The sequence below is a fragment of the Podarcis vaucheri genome, assembly GCF_965113315.1.
Source record: "Podarcis vaucheri genome assembly, chromosome: 9".
NCBI classification, from domain to species: Eukaryota; Metazoa; Chordata; class Lepidosauria; order Squamata; family Lacertidae; genus Podarcis; species Podarcis vaucheri.
The window spans coordinates 17,992,046-18,013,347 of NC_138767.1; the positions used below are offsets into that span (position 1 = coordinate 17,992,046).

The following is a 21,302-nucleotide window of genomic DNA, read 5'->3' on the forward strand; positions in this document are numbered from 1 at the left end:
AAAGATGGACTATATTCTGTTATATTTCTGGAAGTGGCTTTTATATTGTGTGAAAGCTGAAATATAATGCAGGAATTAAAGGTTAGGTAGACACCAGGGAAACAGAACAAACTGGCATGTGAATGCAGCCTGCATCTATGCTAACTCTACATGTCCTGCTTTTTATACATGCACAAATGACTACTTAGATAGCTGTCAACATCCACTCAACCATCCCCGACATTTCAAACATTCACAGAAACTGTATTCTTGTGAAATGGTTGATGGTCACAAAATTTAAGGCATTCATGTAACACATTTGCCGTAAACTGTTGGAGACTGTGGGAACCTGATTGTTGTTTTCGATAAGCACTGTGAACCATTAGAGAACCTGGAAACAAACAGCGATCAACAACTTCAGTTAAGCATCTTGGGTAAAGGAACTTGTTCTCTTAAGGAGGCCACATTAATATGTAATCCATGCACACTCCTTTTCACTCAGCCTGATTTCTGACAAGTTTGAAAGTGCCTGTCATATGCTGTAATTTCTTTCCCTCTCCGGTAAACAAGATGCGTTATTTGTCGGAAGTCTCTCTCTTTCTCTTCCTCTCTTTTAGTGCCATCATTTCCTCGCCATTTTTAATTTGCTGTGACTATTAAATGCTGACACCCCTTGCTCCAAAAAAAAATGTGTTTTATTTACAGGGCACAGCTTATGGAAGTGCTCCTGTTCCTTCTCGCAGGCAATTATGTGAGTCTCTTAAATTCTGCTCTGTGTTGTAAAGATGACTATATGTGTTCATGTGCTGTATAGCATGGCATGTTGATAGAGATGACACACCCCAAGGTCAATATGCAACCAGCAGTGTTGCATATTGCCTGTAACGTGTTTGTAGCTAACAACACACCCTTCTTTCCTTATTTGGTCTGTCCTTCGTCCAGCGCAGCTGTCATTGAGGGCAACCCCTGTGCTCCATAGAGCTGTGATGAAAGTTGGAAAAACTCCACGATGACTCAAAGTCTGAAGAAATATGCTTGTTTGGCTTGAGCCGTCATGCATTCTGTTGAAGCTGGTGCATGTCTTGCTCTCTAGCACCGTACGAAATTGAGGCTAGTTAAGGACCTTGTTTCTAGCTTCTTGTTAAATTTTCCTGTCCAATTACCCTCAGTCAGGCAAGCAAAATCTAAAACAACTTGTTAGGTCTTTTTTTATTATTATTTTAAAATGCAGTTTTAAGCAGCTTCCAGTCAAGGCTCCACCACCTTGGCTGCTTTGGGGCCGTTGCTTCCGATTAACCTGCAGAGAGCACCTGAGAAATCTCAGGAAGTTGCAATAATAAGCTACCTACTCTGTACGAAAAGGTAGAATTTTGCAAGATCACAGAATTAGTTTTTCAGTTCTAATGACAGTGCAGAGTGAGTTACCTGCCAACCAACCTGCTTGTCTTAAGATCAGTGTGTTACAAATGAGATCGGTGTAGGTTAAACATGCAGAACCTCCAAAGGTAGTCTGACTTTTAGAACTTTTTCTTTTTTCCCCCCAAATCCCACTTCTGCCTATTTCTTCCTCCCTTCCTCTCTCTCTCTTTGCCTTTCCCCATTAGCGTGTCCATTTGCGGGGCATCCATTCTGTTCCACATGCACATAATATGCTACAGCAGTGCACTGCATCAATTATGGTTATCGCACAATGCATCACAGCGATGAATGCCAATTTGCCAATTCATCATCACATGACATTGCTGGCTTCTTCACCAAGCGCAGTCCAGTTGAAACAATGCTTCTCTTTCATTGTTGCCAGTCTTGTTGCTTGCATCACATTCACCGAGGCTGATAATATGGATCAATTGGGGTGAAAAAAGTGCTTAATAACATTTGTCTGCTGATACGGGTCTTGTGAAAACAGAAAGAATGTAATCTGTGTGATGACGGTCTCTCCCTTGTGACACTATGGGAAGAGTTTGACTTTGCTAGATGGAATTACGGCTCCTGAGAAAGGATGGAAGGATTAACTGTGCTATTATTAATGAAGGTAGAAGGAGATGAGGAATTACTCCTCGTTAAGACTCGGCTTTCTGAATGCCTGGATTAATTAAAGGAGAGGAGCTTTCTGTAAGGCGGTTGATGGGAACAAGATGTCCTCAAGGTGGAGATGGAGGAATTTAATAAGAGCTGGATTTTGAGATGTCGACACGCTTTTCATCCAAAGCAAACACGCCTGTCTAGATCTTGACACAGGATTTCATGGTCTTCAAAATTATTGGTAGATGCATCCGTGAGATTTCCCTTCACCTGATATTTCCTCTAGTGGAATGATGCCACTATTGTATCGTTACTTCCAGTAAACATGCAACCTCCTTGGTCCTGAGAAGATTATACAGTGAATGACAGTAGCTCAGAGCAAAGCTCTTGAGAAATGCTGCGAGTCAGCTCCAACCAGCCTTCCCCAGCCTGTTTTAGACTACTATTATTGATAAGAGTTTTGTGGCTTTTAGCTGGGCGCTCTCAATAATTTTATCACATATACTGCTTAGAGAGTCCAGTGATTAAATGGTCTGTATCAATATCTCTAAATGAACAAATATTCTTTCCATCAGCCCTGTCTACTGGCCATGCTGGCTGGGGCTGATGCGAATTACAGTCCAAGACATCTGAAGGGCACCTGGGTTAGGTAATACTAAACTAGAAGGAGCAATGGTCTGGCTCATCCTCTTCCTATGATCTTGTGGATCCTATGATCATTAGTGAGCACAATGAAACAGCCAGTACTTGTAGGGATGCAGAAATTGCAGGCTGAGGGGCACTGACTCAATCTCTAGGTCACTTACACATTCAAAAGAAATACAGTGGTACCTCTGGTTAAGAACTTAATTCGTTCTGGAGGTCCGTTCTTAAGCTTAAACTGTTCTTAACCTGAGGTACCACTTTAGCTAATGGGGCCTCCCACTGCCGCCGCACAATTTCTGTTCTCATCCTGAAGCAAAGTTCTTAACCCGAGGTTCTATTTCTGGGTGGTTAGCGGAGTCTGTAACCTGAAGCGTCTGTAACCCAAGGTACCACTGTAAAGTTGAAGAATTGTGGCCCAAAAAGCTGTTATAATGGAGGCTATGAGCAAACTGGCATTGAACTGATACTCCAGGTAGATCCTAGAAGGGTAGATTCACCCTACTGTGTAGCAGAAGATTGCACACTCCTTGTATAGAGTCGCTGGGGGAGGGGGGTTCGAGAAGAGGTGAAAGGAGGGGGGAAGTGTCCAAAAGTATGGTTTTCCAGTCAGGGGATGCTTGCTTGCAGAAGGGGATGAGGTGATGAGAATTTGCAGAGGGAGTCAGAGAACAAGACCTTTTGACTCATATAGGCAGATTGACACTTCCACAAGTTCTATTCTCTCTCAGCCCTAGCCCACCAAAACATCGCCTAGCTGCTATGATCTTTAGAGGAAGTCCTGCACTGCTGCCACTGGACGAGTGTGAGGAAGAAGCCCCAAACCCCTTTAGGAAATCTCTTGTGTTGTTTATTTACTGGTGCCTGCCTCCTATGTGCTTTGAGTAAAAAAGCAGGCGTGTACATGCTCAGTTACACAAAAGGAGCATTTGGCAAAGTTTTACTGAGCTTGTTGTCTGTCACTGGGACAGATATCTTTGGATATGTCAGAAGGAGTGCACCTGAAATTATGAGTACTTGCTGGTGGTTTTAATTGCCTGCACTTGTTTGTAAATGGTATAGCGAAAGGAGCTTCGGTAGTTCACTGGCCTAATGATTTTTCCAGGGGACAAATGATGATGTCTTTCTCTGTATTGCCTCATTTTATTGTGGGCCTTATCCTTGTACTTCCCAAGCTCTTTGCTCTGATCCTCAAAATATGGAGGCTCTTTATGTTTGAAGCCTGCTGGTGGATACAGGCTCAGAGGTCATATTCCTTTGACTGAGATACGGCATTCAAAATAGGTTCTGGTACTAAGACCTGCTGAGCTCTGGTCCTTGAGTCAAATTTTGTCCTTCAGCACTGATGCCAGACAGAATTTAGTAACTGCTCCAGAAAACACTTAACCTGGGAATAAACTAAAATTAATGAGACTTACTTTTGAATAGATATGCATAAGAATGTGCACGGTATCATGCTTCTGACCTGTTCCTTTAGTCCACCATGCTTGATATTTTATGTAAACCACTTTAGAAAACTGTCAGGACAAAAAACCCCGTGCAGAAATGTTGTAAATAAATGAGGCACGCTTTTAAATTTTGGTCTGCAGGAACTTTTTCTGCTGTCACCTTAAGACTGAACAGACTGCAGGCAGGGCTAAACTCTGCCCTCTCCCAGCCAGAAACATCTATTTTCCTGTTTTTAATTACATTCAGCCAGAGGAAAGACTTCTGTTTAACACAAAAGCTCACATGACACATTGTAAACTTTCACCCTGGTAAGTGCAGATGTCTAGATCAGAATTTATTAACGAAACAGAGTAGTCTTCCAGTCTCTCATTCAGCCTTAAAAGGATGGTTGTATGAGGTGTCTTAGAGGACTTTTTTAAAACTTACATTTGGAGACAGATATATCTGAGCAAATATTTTCTGTACGTATGAAGTAATCCAGGACTGAGGATCTGAGGGTAAGTGAGAGGGGCCTCCATCTTATTCCTTTTAAAAGTTGGTTGGTGCATAATGCGTGTGTGCGACTAAGAAAATACTTCTTCACAGAGTGCACAGTTAAATTATGGAATTTGCTCCTAAAAGCAATACTAATGGCCACCAACTTGGGCGGCTTAAAAGGAGGATTAGACAGATTCGTGGAGAACGAGGCTAACTGTAGCTGCTAACCTTGAGGGCTGTGATCCATCTCAACTGCCAGAAATAAGATGTTTTGGAATACCAGTTCCTGGAAACTGCAGGTGGAGAGAATGCTTTTGTATTCAGGTCCACCTCCCATGGTTCCCATCTGCATCTGGCTGTCCACTGTGACAGCAGGAGTCTCGACTAGATGGGCCACTGGCCTGATCCAGCAGGCTTGTCTTAATGTTCTAATGTACTTATTAAGAACAAACTGAGCATGGAGAAAGAATAGAAAGAGCATGTGAAGAATTATATGCCTTTTCATATAAAGGGTAGGTGGGATTTCTATAATACAATTGATTTTTGATAGAATTGTTTTTTCTGAAAACTTCTATAATGGGTGGGTGCTTTTTTTAAAGTGTTTTTTTTTTGTGTGTGTGTGTGTGTGTCATGTAATGTGATACGCTGACACCCAGCATAAGTGTGCATGCACACGAAAGCTTATACCAAGAACTAACTTAGTTGGTCTTTAAGGTGCTACAGGAAGGAATTTTTTTATTTTGACTATGGCAGACCAACACGGCTACCCATCTGTAACTGGAACCATGGAAGGCACCACATTGAGCCGCATGAAATGGAAGTCCATCAACCTCACCAAGAAACTTGCACAGGTACAGACTGATATCTTCTTTCTTACTAAATGCAAGAACCTGGACATTATACCCAAGGGTCTTAGAATTAAGAACCCTCTACAATAATAATAATAATAATAATAATAATAATAATAATAATAATAATAATAATTTATTATTTGTACCCCGCCCATCTGGCTGGGTTTCCCCAGCCACTCTGGGCGGCTTCCACAGAAACCCAAAAAACACTAAAATATCATACATTAAAAGCTTCCCTGAATAGGGCCGCCTTAAGATGTCTTCTGAATGTCAGGTAGTTGTCCATCACCTATCCACGTATCCCACTGAATATGCAAGAAAACTATGCAACACTTTCTCTAAGAAGCTGCTCAAACATCTGATCAGCGTTCTCTACTCTAAACAGAAGCTAATAAAGGAGGAACTCCTTGTATTAGACAACTCTATCAGGAACCACCAAGCTTGGCAAGAGTTCCAAAAGGAAAAACAAAACATTTACCACTCTCAACTGGAGCTACTGAAAAAACAGAAAAACAAGAAACTCTCTAACCTTTCCAACCTACAGGCTACTAATCAAAACAAAATCAACAATATTGTCAATCTCTCACAGCAAGCACTCAGCCCAGCCGAGGAATCAGTCCTTTCACGTGGACTGTCATTCTGCCCTGCCAAATCCCCACACATGATCCAGTTCTACGGGGACTTGGAAGCATTTTTCCGCCGTTTACGCCTGAAGGAGTATTTTCAACACACACAACAACAAGACAAATCAGAACAAACAACAACTTCACAACACAACACCTCTCACCCCAGTGGAGAACAACAACCACCCTCCCAACAGAACACTGACTACCAACTACCACTGAAAAAGTGTTACACAAAAAGGGACTCCACATGGACCCCTCCTGATGGACGCAATACCACACTGGACTTGTACATTGACTGCTTCCGCCACAGAATCCAAACAGATGTAACCAGAAAACACCATCGCTTACAACAAAATCTAAACCATGCTGAAAGGAGAGCCATAGATAATCTCAGAAACAACCCAAACATTATAATTAAAGAAGCAGACAAAGGGGGAGCTGTCGTCATCATGAACAAAACTGACTACATACAGGAGGCTCACAGACAACTTTCCAATACCGCCGTATCTGAAGAAGTGTGCATGCACACGAAAGCTTATACCAAGAACTAACTTAGTTGGTCTTTAAGGTGCTACAGGAAGGAATTTTTTTATTTTGACTATGGCAGACCAACACGGCTACCCATCTGTAACTGACACCCAGCAGTTAATTCTGAACCCTTTTCAGGTTGTGATGCAGATTCCAAGGCTAGACCTTGCTCAAATGTTGACCCGGAGGGTGTTTCCTTTACCTGGAGTAATTTGGAAAAGCTAGGCTCTGGAATTCAGCAGGACTCAGGAAGAAGGTTCTATGCTGCTGGGAGCAGAAGTCCAGGTTCCTTATATGCATAATGAGCAGGGCTGTTCCATCCAAAGGCTTCCTACTGCCTTCTAATCACCGAGGGCAAAGCTGTACACCCTGTTTTTCCCTATCATGGTAGGTCAATAGACTATGTCTTAACCTCAGATCTGGTGGTTCCATGTTCAGATCCTCAAAAGGGGAGTAAATAGATTTCAGCAAGAATCATAATTTGGAAAGTTTGAATTCCAGCATTATCTGTTCCTCAAACCCATTAGAATATATTTTTTTCTGTAGAACCTTTTGGAGTTTAATTTTTCCTTTAGAATTTGCATGGGGGGGGGGATAGATTGTGGGTTTATGCTAGAGAGCCAGAAATGTGGTCCTACGCATGTCTAAGTCTTACTGGGACTGACTTCCGGTTAAGTCAGTACAGGTGCCCCTCCCACTTACATGGGGGTTATGTTCTGCCCCCACAAATGAAAATCTCCTAATTTGGGAGTACCCTCAAAACACTCTGTAAACACCCTCTCTGCCACTGTTTCTCCAATCCAGTCCAAAGATTCTGTACCCTCAAATATCCAAAACTAGAATAGAAATTTGGGGGCTGGATGGAGGACACATGGAGAAGTGGCTGCTGCTGCAATATCACATGCACCAGCTGTTAAGATGGGGAGGCTGAGCAGCCTAAAGAAAGCCCCGCTGCACCTCCCGTCTCTTCAGGGCTTCTTCTGCCCCCACTGATGTCCTCTTCAGGCTCCGGGGAAAATCTCCTCGTGAGCCACAAGGACTCTCCAGTTCTTTCCCGCCATTTCCAGGTTTGAATGGAATTATTTATATATTTCCCTGCATATAAACGGTTGCACGTGAGTCAATCACATGCAACTGGGGGTGAGATACCTGTATAGGGTTGCAACCTCAATGGCGTTTTTAATTGTCCGTTCCTAAACTTGGGATATGTGGGAAGCTTTTAATTAGGATAAGGATTGGCTATGTCTCCAAGCTGAAAAAATTAATTTCCAAGTGTTTTTGTTCTTCCATGCTCCCGCAGAAATCAAAGGATATTTTGCCATTAATTTGGAGCATGGCCTCTTATCTTCCTTATAGTGGGCTAAATATATAGATGCCTCTAATTCTTCTCCCAGTGGTTGTGGTGTTCTTTCTTGTTTCCATGGAAACTGCTATTAGCAGAACGAAAGTTTTAAAAACAGCATTCATTCTAAAACACTGGAAACATACGTGAGAGAGTACCTGAAACTGACTTAGAGCTCATTTGTAAAAAGTCATGCCATGTACCTTCTGTCGGATCTTTGGCATGTATATTTGGTTTTGTTCATTATCTTATTGCTTTGGTTTTTAAATCCCTCTTATTAGTCCTAGAGGCAGGCTAATTTAAAAATACAATTGTGTTGTATTCATCAAACAGATTTTCATTTAGCGCTTCATGCTTCTTAAAATTAAATTTCCCCAGAAAAATCAATGATTCGTATGAAGGGAAGAGACAATATTCGTTAACCCGTGCAGTATCAGATTCTTTTCCCCTGCCCCTTCTGGTAATTGTTGAACAAGTTTCTCTGTCAATCAAAACGGAAGTAGGAATAGGATTTAGAATCTGCCAGGCGAGTTCTGCATTCTCACTGCTCTTTCTGTTTCCATGGAGACAGATATTGCCTGGGTGAAAATGAAGTAACCCTCATGAAGGAGTCCTAAACAATTTGAGGAGGGTGAAACAAATGTCCTCTAGACTTTGATAGAAGAGCACAAACCCAATCACTTCAACCCAGTCATTACAGTCACTTCCTTCTAAAACTTCTGAACCATCATGTTTAGTATTATGAAGAACGTAGACCAGAATTCAAAGCGCCATGTGCAGTGTTCCATAAACAAACCACAGCTTTTCAGCCTCCCTATCTCTGTGGCAGCTCTCCTTTACCCCCTGAAAAGGCTCCTCAGTGTGCGGAGGAATTCTGTTGCAGAATCCCACAAGGTACAAGGAACCGGTGTCAGAAATAACAATAACACACCACCTCATCTGTATGCCAAACTGATTTGTGCATGGGCCTACATAGGCTTACAAAGATTTGTCCCTTTCCAGTGGGAATTCACTTGTTAGTTGAAACTGTGATGTTTATTATAATGCAAATATGTGTTTCATTACGTCTCATGAATAAATCAGTGTTTCCCAGGCCTGTCCACCTTCAGGAGACACTAGCTGTATTGACTCAAATTCATGGCCAGCCCGGTCTCTGCCAAGGGGTAGCAAGAGATTCCATGGGTCTCTGCATTTAACCAGGGTTGTGTTTCCATTTGGAAATCAAGGCACCAAGAAGCATGGTTTATTTTACACATATTTATACCTGAAGCCTTCAGTGGAGGGAGTGCAGAACATTATGTCTCAGGAGGGTCTCTCATTGCTCCTCTCACAGCTTCAGCAAGCTTGGGCCGAAAGCGACAGCCAGTCTTGGTGCTGCCGGAGCCACATGGAATTCTGCCTACTTCCTTTTCCTTTTTCCCAGCAGCCTTTGAAGAAAACAACTGCTCCCTTTCTGCTTCCAGCATCCCCACTTGGTCTTTGTGTCCTCCGTTTCAAAAGCTTCCTGCAAAAGGCTCTGTCTAAAGTGCTTTTGCTGGACACAAATATTTTCACCAAATATTTTCAAATTGAATTACATCATTGTTGTGTAAACACAAGCTAATGCAGTTCCTTTACCAACATGCTCCACTGCAGTCATCACCAGTCTGTAGCCTCCAGTTGTTTGGACTACAGCTTGCATCAGTCTCAGCTAGCATGGCTGATGGGATTGCAGTCCAAAACATCTGGAAGGAACAAGGTTGGCAAAGGCTGTTGTACTGTATTGGCAGGTCTGCAGTAAATTAAATCCATACTTCTGTGAAACTAGCTAAGGAATTCCCCTTGTGTGCATTCCCCCCAATCAGTCAAGTTTTTTTTCTAGGTAAGTAAAATTGTTAACTACAGTGCAGAAACAGAGGAGGTACTTTCTAGTCAATTTCTGGGATTCCTTAATATTATGCACAAAGAAATGTCAGCTAGGGAGTGATCTAAAAGCAGCTGTTTTTGAATAACACGGGAGGTGTACCTAAGCGGCACAAAATCAATATGACTTAATACCTAGCTTTGCCTGGTTTGTGCCCCTAATGTTCATTGCCTGCCTTCTTTGGAAATCTTAATGTCTCATCGTGCAAAATTGTGCACATTTACTGCAAGTCTAATAATACATGGCTTGATCTAAATCTTCGTTTTGAAAATGTTTCTGGGTGTCAGGCAAAAGAGAGAGAAGTGACCGGAATTATCCTTGGAGCTTCTGCATTCCTGGAGTTTGTGTATATGGGAGCATGAAGGAATATGTGAAATTGTCTACTTCGTGGGGAGTATTTTTAATGTTGTTTTCACATAGATCCACAAGACGGTAACTTCACTGACTCCTCTCCAAAGCAACCTTGAAGTGCTTGCAGTCCTTGTAAGGAGGATCTGTGGACAAACATATTGCCTTGCTAAAACTCAAACCGAAATATAGCCAGTAGATGAAATGCCCAGTGGTTATTCCAAAACAACCTCATGCATAATAGTGTGATGTTCTGATAGTGTGATATTTGGAACAAGCGAAGGACCATCTCATTTATTCTTCAGATGGATAATTTCATTTCCTTGGCCATGTGGCAGAGATATACCTTCCCCAACCAGCCCTTGCCAATTTGGTACCTTCCAGATGCTTAAGACCGCAATGTCCAACAGCCCCAGTGTACTGTCTGGAACTGTTAGGGGTTGTGATCTAAAACATCTGGAAGGTGCCAAATTAGCAAAGGCATTTAAAAATAACTATGATAGCTGCTGATTTATTTATTTTTAACTGTGATTCTCCAATATTATTTTGTTTTCCCTTTTTGTTTCATAAGTCATCTTGGGGCTCCATTGAAAACGAAAGGTGAGATGTGTTGGATAAAGCAAAGGATGCTGTATTGGGCCAGCTTAGAAATGATGTTTAATCATGTAAATAGCTGGTGCTTTGCAGACAACTTTCCTTTGATTCAGGCAGGAGTACATATAGTTTGCGTAACGATCAGCCTATATAAGCAGCAAAGTATGTGAATTTCAATGTAGCCCTTTTAGAACGAGGATGGAAGTCGTGTTTAGAACACCAGAAGGCACCTGGAACCCTGTGTACTGTCATTGGGAAAAAGCTGCTGGTGCTCTTCCGTCATTGAGAAAAAATTATAGGGGGAAAATCCTAACACAGATACAAGGAGAAACCTCCAGTTGTGAAACTTTATGAAATTCAATCAGGGAAAATGAAGCATTAGCTTGTACCCGCTGTGATAAAGTTTCTATGAGACTAGAGGGACTGTGTGGATTGTGATTGAAGCTATCTGTACTTTCAGTGAAAAATACTTCAGAGCTGAGCCCAAAATCTTTCCCAGTGCAAGTCTGCAGCTTTATTCAAGGGCTGTGAAAGGGTCTCCCTTATTTTGTGGAGAAAACTGAGAACAGGGCCTCATTTAATGGTATAGGTGGTGTGGAAAATGTTGTGATGATGATCTCCCCCCCCCCCAGCTGCACCATGCCATAGGGAGTGCAGCAAGCAATGTGTAAAGGTAAAGGTAAAGGAACCCCTGACCATTAGGTCCAGTCACGGACGACTCTGGGGTTGCGGCGCTCATGTCGCTTTATTGGCCGAGGGAGCCGGTGTACAGCTTCCGGGTCATGTGGCCAGCATGACTAAGCCGCTTCTGGTGAACCAGAGCAGTGCACGGAAACGCTGTTTACCTTCCCGCCAGAGCGGTCGGTACCTATTTATCTACTTGCACTTTGAGGTGCTTTTGAACTGCTAGGTTGGCAGGAGCAGGGACTGAACAACGGGAGCTCACCCCGTCGCGGGGATTCGAACTGCCGACCTTCTGATCGGCAAGCCCTTGGTTCTGTGGTTTAACCCACAGCACCACCCGTGTCCCTTAAGCAATGTGTAGCTGCTCTCTAATTCTGCTTTGTAACAGTGCCAAGAGGCCAATCAGATATGGCCATGTGGCAGAGTGACAAAGCCAGTTCAGAGCAACAAAAGAAAACAATGCCTCACTCTTATTTGGATTTATGTCACCATCACATAGTCAGTCAAGTATTGCTGTAAGATTGCATCTAAAGGCCAAATGAGAGCTGTGATTCCTGCCCTTGTTCAGCAGCTTGCAGTATGCAGCTCAGGAAATTAATAATAATAATATATTTTTATTTATACCCCGCCCTCCCCGGCCAAGACCGGGCTCAGGGCAGCTAACACCGAATATAAATCCAGTAAAAACATTAAAAACAAAACAAACAAACAAACAGTTGATTAAAATATTAATTAGAATACTGTTTAAAATGCAGCTTTTAAACATTAGCTTTTAAATGAAAGCTAATGTTAGGGACAGTAGCAGTGGGGAGAATATTCGTGAAATGCAGCAGCCATGAGCAAAGAAAGGGAAAACAAGATAAGAAAAGTGTGTGTGTCGCTGTGCGTGTGTCTTCATGTGTGTGCATAATTTTCTTAGGTTTTTGAAGCCCTTGGGTGCCCACCATGCACGAGTTGCATTTGACTTCATATATCTCAGGTTTTCAGCTCTAATCTAACATGATCAAGAAATGCAACCCCAGAGGTGGGTCGTTCAAATGAAGCAGTGAAGCTGTGTAGATAGGCGCTGAATCTGAATCACACCAGATCCCATAAAATTCTATGGCACAGGATGCAGGCACTGGGGCTAGTGGGCAAGAGGCAAAACATCTTTCTCAACCAAAGAACTCCCAGCAAAAATACATAGGAACCTGCCATTGGCCCCTCTCGTTCAGTACTGTCCATACTGGCTCACCAGGGTTTCATACAGGGGTCTGCCATGGACTGATCATGGGACCTTCTGATGTAAATCAGTTGTTCTACCACTGAGCCATGGCCCTTCCTCCTGGACTCAGCTCAACCCACCAACACCAATGTTTGCTGAACACGTTGTTCTTTCCCCTGTGAGATAATGAACGACATCCACTTCACTCCAGTGAAGGACAGCAGCTGAATAGTAAAACTTGCATTGTGAACTGGCAGTGGGTAGTTACTGACAAGTATGCCCTGTAGGTTAGGCAGCTGGTATTCATCTCAATCTATATGACATTTAGATTTTAGGGTGACAGATGTGTATATTTTTGGTTGCAATGCATGAGCTTCTTCTGATTTTTTACTTATTAAAAAGTGACAAAATTTCAGCACAGATCAGGAAAATATATATGATGCACAATTTTGCAGTCAATTTCTTGTTTCCTTTTGCAATGTCTTAAACACAGTGAAGAAAATATAGCAGAAACCGCCATCTCAAGCGAGCTGGGTTGAAGTTCATAGACTGTTAAATGGGTCCTGAACCTTCTTGAACCGTACCTTTTTCTAAGTAAGGCAAGCAAATGCAAACATTAGAACTCTGTTTGATCCAACCTAGGAGTATTATATATTGCATCATTTTTCCTGTTTTATAAATATTACTATCTCTAGTAGGCACAATTGCATAAAGATGTAAGATAGATATATTTAAATATGCATGTACTACAGAGATGGATAAATGTTTATGGCCAGTACCAGATATCACAGAGCATTCAAAAGTGCATTACTATGCAATCAAATGTGCAACAGTCTTTGACGTAAGGGAATAGCAAATCTGTGTAAAGTGAATGTCCTGTCAATATAAGAGAGTGAAATTCCAATGCTATTTCTGCCCTTCATGCTGGTTCAGCTGCCTCTTATTGTCTACAATAAAACAGCAATAAAATAAGCAATAAACTAGCTGTGTGTCTTTGACATGAACAGCAATGGTGTATAAAGCGAGCCCATGCTGTCAGTGGTAATATAAAGAAAGCCCAATTGCAAATCTGTTCCCCCCATTTTTTATTTATTTTTTAAATTTGCCCTTCATGCTCCTGAACTGCAGCATATTGTGAAGGATATCCTTTTCTCAGCATGTAATGAAATGCATACAGAACCCTGAGAGGCATGATGTTTATTTTCTTCTTTTTCTGGACTCGAGACAAAGGAGTTTAGATCAGGACAGCCATCTGTATTGTAAGACAGTGGTTGTCTGGGCATTTTAATAAAGAGCCAGCCAGTGGCCTTTTGCTTTTGTTCCATCCTTTATCGGTAGGTCTTGACCCTTGGCCTGTAAATGAAACCACAGTTGTTGCCACCAGCACTGTTTTGAATTCTAGTAGTTAAGATTAATGGAACTCTGTCTTTTAGACAATGGTCCTGGGTCTAGCTCCAGTCATTATTTTAAAGGGTGTTTCTGTGGGACAAGGCACACACACACAAATGTAGATGGAGACTAGGGATGGAAGTATCTGAGAAGTTAAGCTTTTCTCATTTAAGTTCAGTTTGCCAACATTTCCACACTGCATTTAAAAAGAGTTTTCATGAAAAACTGCCAGCCTTTTTGTATGCATTTATCCCAACACACCAAATTTTTAATTCATTTTTTCTTAAACTACCGTACATTTCTCAAAGCAACTTTCTCTAATATAATGCATTTTTAATGTTTCACTCATACATTAACTTTTTGATGCACACATTTAAGGCAAGTTTATATGTTTTTGTGGAGGGGGCAAGTTGTAAAACTGTATCACAGAATTCAGGGAAGTATGAATTTTGGAAGCTAGCTGTGTTTCTGTTTGAATGATCCTTCAGGAACTGCAAACCAAATATCTTCCTTATTCCTAATGGAGATACACTTTTGGAATTGTCCTTGGCATGTTCATCCAGTCCTGCACAATGCAGTGCAGATAGACCCGGGATGGCCAACCTTTTGGGTACTATGGGGACATTTCCAAAGTGGAGAAACTGTGCCGGACTTTCCTGTGCATGCTGCAGCTATGCCTACATCTCAACCTTGCACACATGTATGCTCAAACTTCCCCCTCACCAGCAATTTGGTTTGGAAAAAGCCTTGTGTTGTCTGCAATAAAAGACTTGTTTCAAGTGAATTTCAGCGGATAAACCTGTTGGGTACCAAGGAAGATATCTGCAAGTGCATGTCTGCTTGTGGGTGCCAGCATTCACACTCAGGCCCGGGATGGCCATACTGTGCGTCCATGGTCAGAGACAGTACCCTTCTGAATACCAGTTGCTGGAAACTGCAAGAGAGGCAAGTGCTCTTGTGTTTGGGTACCATTTGTGAGCTTTCCACAGGTTGGCCACTGTGAGTGTAGGCTGCTGTACTATATACATACCCTCCAACATGTTCTGACCCAAAACCTGGAAGCACATCTTCCAGGCTGTACACCTGGACGAGTCATGTGACCTGTGCGAGATTATGGCTCTGAAAAGAAGTCCATAAGATCCGCTCTCTAACAATGTGCTTTGTGACTTTTTGCAGCCATTATTCCTAAAATCATCTACTCCCTTGGCACTTTCCCCCCTTTCTCAAACTTGAAAGGACGTTGCTCATGCCTTATACATTTTTTCTAAGCCATTGCTGTGTGCTGACACACATGCTAGAACACATTAAAATAACTTTTAATACCTTTTGCTGTGAATTAATGTGCATGCTAATGCACATTAAGACACTCTTTTAAAGCTGGGCACTGCTGCACATTAAAAGAATTTTAAATCCCTGCTGATGTGCACTGATGAAATTCCCTGTTAGCCTTTTTGTATCTTTCAAGTGCACTCACCCCATGTTTGTCCAGCTGGCCAAACCAGTTCAGTTCTGCACACTTAAAACAATTATAATTTGTTTTTAAAATGGTGGTGAAAGGGAAGGAAAAGGGATCGGTTGTAGAACTCTTGAAAGCACTTGGGAAATGAATAAGTTGTTTTCCATACTGAGAGGTGTGTCAGTGTCATAGCAATAAAGATTAGCAGTGCAATCCTAACCCCCTGGTATTTACTGATGGAGGGAGTTAGGCTATGGCAGAAATGACTGGCTGCTGATTTTCGCTAGCCTTTGCTGGTGTGTGTGTGGGGGGTACCACTGCAGAGACCCCATGGCACATGCAGAAAATGGAGTAATTAGAATGATACAGCTGGTGCTATTAATGCCAGCAGTTGGAAGCATGGGTCGATGAAACGGTGCTTTATGACAGGTGGGATGGGGCAGAGCAGAACTGGCTATGGTCACTAGACCCACAACTGTTACATCCCCATGGGAGGGACCCATTCCAGGCCTCTCAGTTATGAGCAGTGGGGGAAAATGTCCCTGCTTTTCACATAGGCCAGTCAGTGCAAGGGGCAGGGCTTCAGATGCAGTAGTGTATCTGCACCAGCTGACAGCGGGGGGTGTTGATTGGTTTTCTCTACTTTCTCTGTTGTTGTAGAGCCTTTCTGCTGGGCAGTAAACCAAACTGGTAATCATACCTGTCAACTTTCAGATTTGAAAATAAGGGATCAGCAGCCTCACCTGTCCCAGGGACAGTCTACGGGATATCTAACAATCCTGGATAGCAGCAGAAAACAGCGCTGGAATAAGGGAATTTCAGTGCAAAAAAGGGAAGGTTGACAGCTATGCTGGTAATAGAGTTACCAACCCCCCCCCCAACTCTCTGGATCCATATAAATGATCCTGGCATGAAGTGATATGAAAAGTGTTGCCTGCTGATTTTTTAGTATGATAAGGCACAGGAGACATGCTAGAAAGCAATAAATAGATATATAAATCCAGTGTGAAAGAGGTTGAGGGGCTGCTACCAGTGCCAATGTACAGATGCACATGGAAGTTAAGGCTGGCATACATTCAGATTTTCCCAGACGTTCCCGGGATTTCAAAGGCAGAATTGACATCTGGGGGGAATTTCTGAAAGGCAGCGCTTTGTCCTAGATCTTTCAGGTTTTCTTGGTTTTTACTTTTTGAAATACGGTGGTACCTTGGGTTACAGACGCTTCAGGTTACAGACGCTGCAGGTTACAGACTCTGCTAACCCAGAAATAGTACCTCGGGTTAAGAACTTTGCTTCAGGATGAGAACAGAAATCGTGCTCTGGCGGCGTGATGGCAGCGGGAGGCCTCATTAGCTAAAGTGGTACCTCAGGTTAATAACAGTTTCAGGTTAAAAATGGATCTCCAGAACGAATTAAGTTATTAACCTGAGGTACCACTGTATGGCAATCCTAATGGAAGTGAAGAGCCTGCTTAAGACAGGGCCCAAACGCACATGGAGAAATTATGTGCTTGTAGAACCCTTCTACATACTGGCCATCCAAAGAAGGACAAAGTCATCCTATGGCTTGCCCAATGTCAGTCAGTGGATTTATTTTCAGAGTTGGTCTAACCATCATGCTCTCTTCATAGGGGAAGCTTCAAAGTCATGCTTGACCAAAATTTGGCAAGGAGCATAAGATTCTAAGTTAATCACAACCAACTTTCCTCTTTACTCACTTTGGACAGACCTGAAACCATCTGCAGACTATTTTGTGCTCCATGGTTGACTGAGGAATCCAGTCTCCATGAATCATATACAAAATGACCTGACCGGCACTGTGCAGATTGGAGCTATCTTCTAAATGCCATACTTCTCCAAACATTGTGATGCAATTTATGCATATCCAAATATGCATTTGAATCCTTATTTTGAGAAACCTGGACACATTTAGATGCATATTAATTTTAATTTTTAAAAATATAAATAGAGAGAAAGAAGTTTGTTTGTTTATTTTTTAAAAAATGATATTATGGCACAGGATAGCCATAATTACTTTAAATTGTGTTTATAAATGGAGTTTGTGCAGGAGCAAAATTTGGCATACTGTATTACTTTTCCTCCTATGGCAAAATGCATGACAAAAATGTAAGGTTTCTTTTCATAATTCCACCTGATGCTTGTGGACTGTTAGCATCTGGTCGAGAACAAAAGTTCTAGGTCTACCTCTGCTTCTCATACTCATTTGCTTTTCTGAAATACTGTCTGGTCATCTCTTCCTGTAACACTTCACAGATTTTGGATGTACGATTTCACATTAGTAGGCAGTAGTTGGGGGGAAAGGGGAAATTAGGCTAATGATATTGTTGCCTAATGGACTGGAAGGTCATGGAAGAATAATAGATGGTTTTTCAAAAAAAAGGGTGGGGGGAAGAGAAAGCTTAATTGCATATTTATTGAGTAAAACAGAATGGACTCCTCAGAGCTGTTACACTCTATCAAGTATGGGATATATGGTTTAACAACCTGCCTCATTAAGGAATTGTGCAGTAGGTAGAAATGATGGCTCTGGAGCCCTTGCTGACAATGGATATTTGTTTTATGACTGGAATGCTAAGGCTAGGAGACAAAAGAAGCTTAAATTTCTTAATTTATCTTGGACACATATTGTCTTTTCATTGCCTTTGAGCAAAGAATGTGAGCATTCAGAAATGACAGTGCCATATGGAATCCATGTAAGGAGAGACCTCTTTTTAACTGAACACAGCTCCAGGTCATTGCTAATTTTCTAGAAAAAGAGGTGCCAGGATTCACCATGAATGCCTCACTTGTTCTGTTATAATGGCAATGGTGCTCACCTGAAAGGTGTCGGAACTGAGTTCCGGCAAGTTCCGGCTTCTGTACCCTGAAGAGCAGGATGGTGAATCTTGGGCCTGGCTGGCAATCGCAGTCTTCCAGACCTTTCTAACTGGTCCTCATGATTCTCTGAAGGCCACATCCTCACTCCCAGGCCACACTTTTCATGAGCTCAGAACCACATCCTCCTTGAGTGTTTTTGTCTGGCTGTGGTGTATATTTGAATTGTGAAAATGCCCCTTGTTTGCCTGAATGGAGAGATGTGTATGGAAGTGGGCTAGAATATAGCTTACTGCTAAGTGACATCTCCATTGTACTGGTCAGTATTTCTCTCTGGTCAAATCAACTTTTGCCTCTTGACCTGCTAAGCACTGGCATATGGCCACAGAAAGTTTTCTACCAAGAAGGTGCCCTTAGGCTAAAAATGACCCTCTTCCCATTTAAGGTCATTGTCCTTCATTTGCTTCACTTCTGTGGCTGCAGAATTACATGTCTATGCCAACTTCTCTAAACGACTCTGTTGTCCGGCCAGTTATTTAATTGTGTTTTTAAGGTCTAGGGTTGCTGAATGATAAACTGGAATGATTTGTCCATCAACTTGCAATTTGGTATGATCTGTTTCTTAATGCGCTTTCCTATCCTAGAGCTGTATAAACCCCTTTCTTATAATAATTCAAGGGGCCGCTGACACAGTCAGCAAATCCATCTTACTTGCCAAAGCTTCCCACTTGTTGAAGCACGCTTACAAATAGCCTTAAAGTGGATATCTTGTGGATGAACTTTGGATCATATCTCATGAAAAAGCACGTATCTTTGGTGTGAATATATCTTGCATTGTGTGCATATACCAAAGCCAGTATCGCCATCTCTTTTTGAGAATTGACAGGATGCTTGGTGCCTCAGCCTTGGGAAAGATCTTTGCCTTAATGATCTTATCCTGCTAGGAAATAACAAGGAAGTAGCATAAAGTGAGTAGGTGGAAACTGCTGGATTTCTTCTTTTGTCAGCTGGAAGTGGCTCATATCTTAGGCAGGATATTGAAAAGGAGATCTGATAGATCAGCATTTTCATCTCTGTGGTTGGTTTGACTTTACTCTGGGCATCCTGCACGAACCTGCCAAAGTGGGGTGGTTGCTCTCTCCATATAAAAAGCAGATTCTTCAGTTACTATGGATTAGAGAGGGCAGAATGGATTAAGAACCTAGAAAGAGATGGTTATTATAGGCTTGCACAATGCTTATAGTTTTGTTAAGTGCTGATTTTGCAAGTGAACATGCGCGCATACAGTGATAAATACTCAATTCATTCTTTAAAAAAATCTTTTTACTAACTTTGTCAATTTATAGAGCACTTAATTACACTTGTCTCTAAGTGGTGATTGTCGTCTCAATACAGTGAAACTAAAAATGAGTTAGAACTATAAAAACAGAGTTCAATTCCAGAAGCCTGCTGGGATAAAATCTTGAGTAAGTGCTGGACATTCTGCAGCAAGAGGGCCAGTCTGATAATAATAATATAATAATAATAATTTATTATTTATACCCCGCCCATCTGGCTGAGTTTCCTCAGCCACTCTGGGCGGCTCCCAATCGAGTGTTAAAAACAATACAGCATTAAATATTAAAAACTTCCCTAAACAGGGTTGTCTTCAGATGTCTTTTAAAGATAAGTTAGTTGCTTATTTCCTTCATATCTGAAGGGAGGGCGTTCCACAGGGTGGGCACCACTACCGAGAAGGCCCTCTGTCTGGTTCCCTGTAACCTCACTTCTCTCAATGAGGGAACCACCAGAATGGGGGTGGAGACACTCCTTTAGGTATACAGGACTGAGGCTGATCTCAACTGGGAGTTCCATATAATGGAGCACACAATACTGAACATGTGACACATGGTAGGTATGAATCAAGCAACTGAACTGTGGGGGAACCACTGTGAGGGAACCACTAACATTGACTCCCCGGAAACTCTCAGTGAGCAGGGAATATAAGGGATCAGGCGGTCCATGGCATATCCTGGACCCAAGTTGTTAAAGGCCCTGTAAATTATGTATTATAATAAGTATAAGTATTTATACTTATTAAATGTATAAATCACTTTATCTTGCCCAGGGTAACCTAAAATGACTTACAACTAGAGTTGTCACGATCGGCGGCTTGAAAAAAGTTGTTGAGCTTTTTTCAGGCGATTGCCATGAGTTGTTGACCTTTTGGAGGGTGCAATCACCTGCTTACCTCTCTCCCCCCACCCCCCGCTGGGCGCAGTTGCTGATTGCAGTGGTTCCACCATCGTCACACTGATCACACATCAGGGAAGAGGCGGCGGCAGCTCCAGTCTGGCAGCTCCAGTCTGGCACAGCTCCTGAATGCCGCCTGGGTCTCTCGTCAGGAGCCCCACCAACCACCTCCTCTAGTTCCCCCAGCCCCACCGCTACTCACAGACTTCAGACTCTGGAACCCTGGAACAGAGCAAGAACAGGAAGCAGCAGCAGCAGCTTCCTTAGTGTCCGCTGCTAGCCTGAGCCAGGAAAGACGTGCACAGGTCTGGCAGCAACGCTGGTAGCATGAGGGCCTCACCTCCAGCCAAAGCGACTGCTTCCGGTTCTGGGGCACAGTTAAACCCCCCAAAACCCAGGTGTTTACTATAAACTGCAAAAATCCCCCCGATGGGAATATAGGCCCCCTAAAGAGGACATGCCCAGGATTTCCCAGACATATAGCAACCCTATTTCAACCAAACATACAGACACACAATTCAGCCCCACAATACATACATTAACACCAAGAGGAAAAATTAATATTTTGTTTGTCTGTTTGTTATATACCGCCCTTTAACAAGAGATCCCAGGGTCGTGGATGACATTAAGAACATATTTTACGGAGCGCAAAAAAAAAAATCACACCATAATACAGAGCATAATAATAGACAGCATACTAATAAAACGTTAAAGCATCCCACCCATGTCTGAAAGGCCATGG

General features: G+C 42.3%; 1 protein-coding gene across 5 annotated transcripts in view; it reads left to right on the forward strand.

The window, feature by feature from the left end:
* The window catches only part of CCSER1 (coiled-coil serine rich protein 1), a 726,914-nt gene that overhangs the window by 566,822 nt on the left and 138,790 nt on the right, over nt 1-21,302 (forward strand). For 3 of the 5 annotated variants that reach the window (XM_082236374.1, XM_082236377.1, XM_082236376.1), the window contains exon 10: nt 685-730. The exons of the other annotated variants lie outside the window; for them this stretch is intronic. In XM_082236374.1, coding sequence (XP_082092500.1) covers nt 685-730 — 46 coding nt within the window. The remainder of the gene's footprint in view (nt 1-684; nt 731-21,302) is intronic. 5 annotated transcript variants of the gene reach the window in all.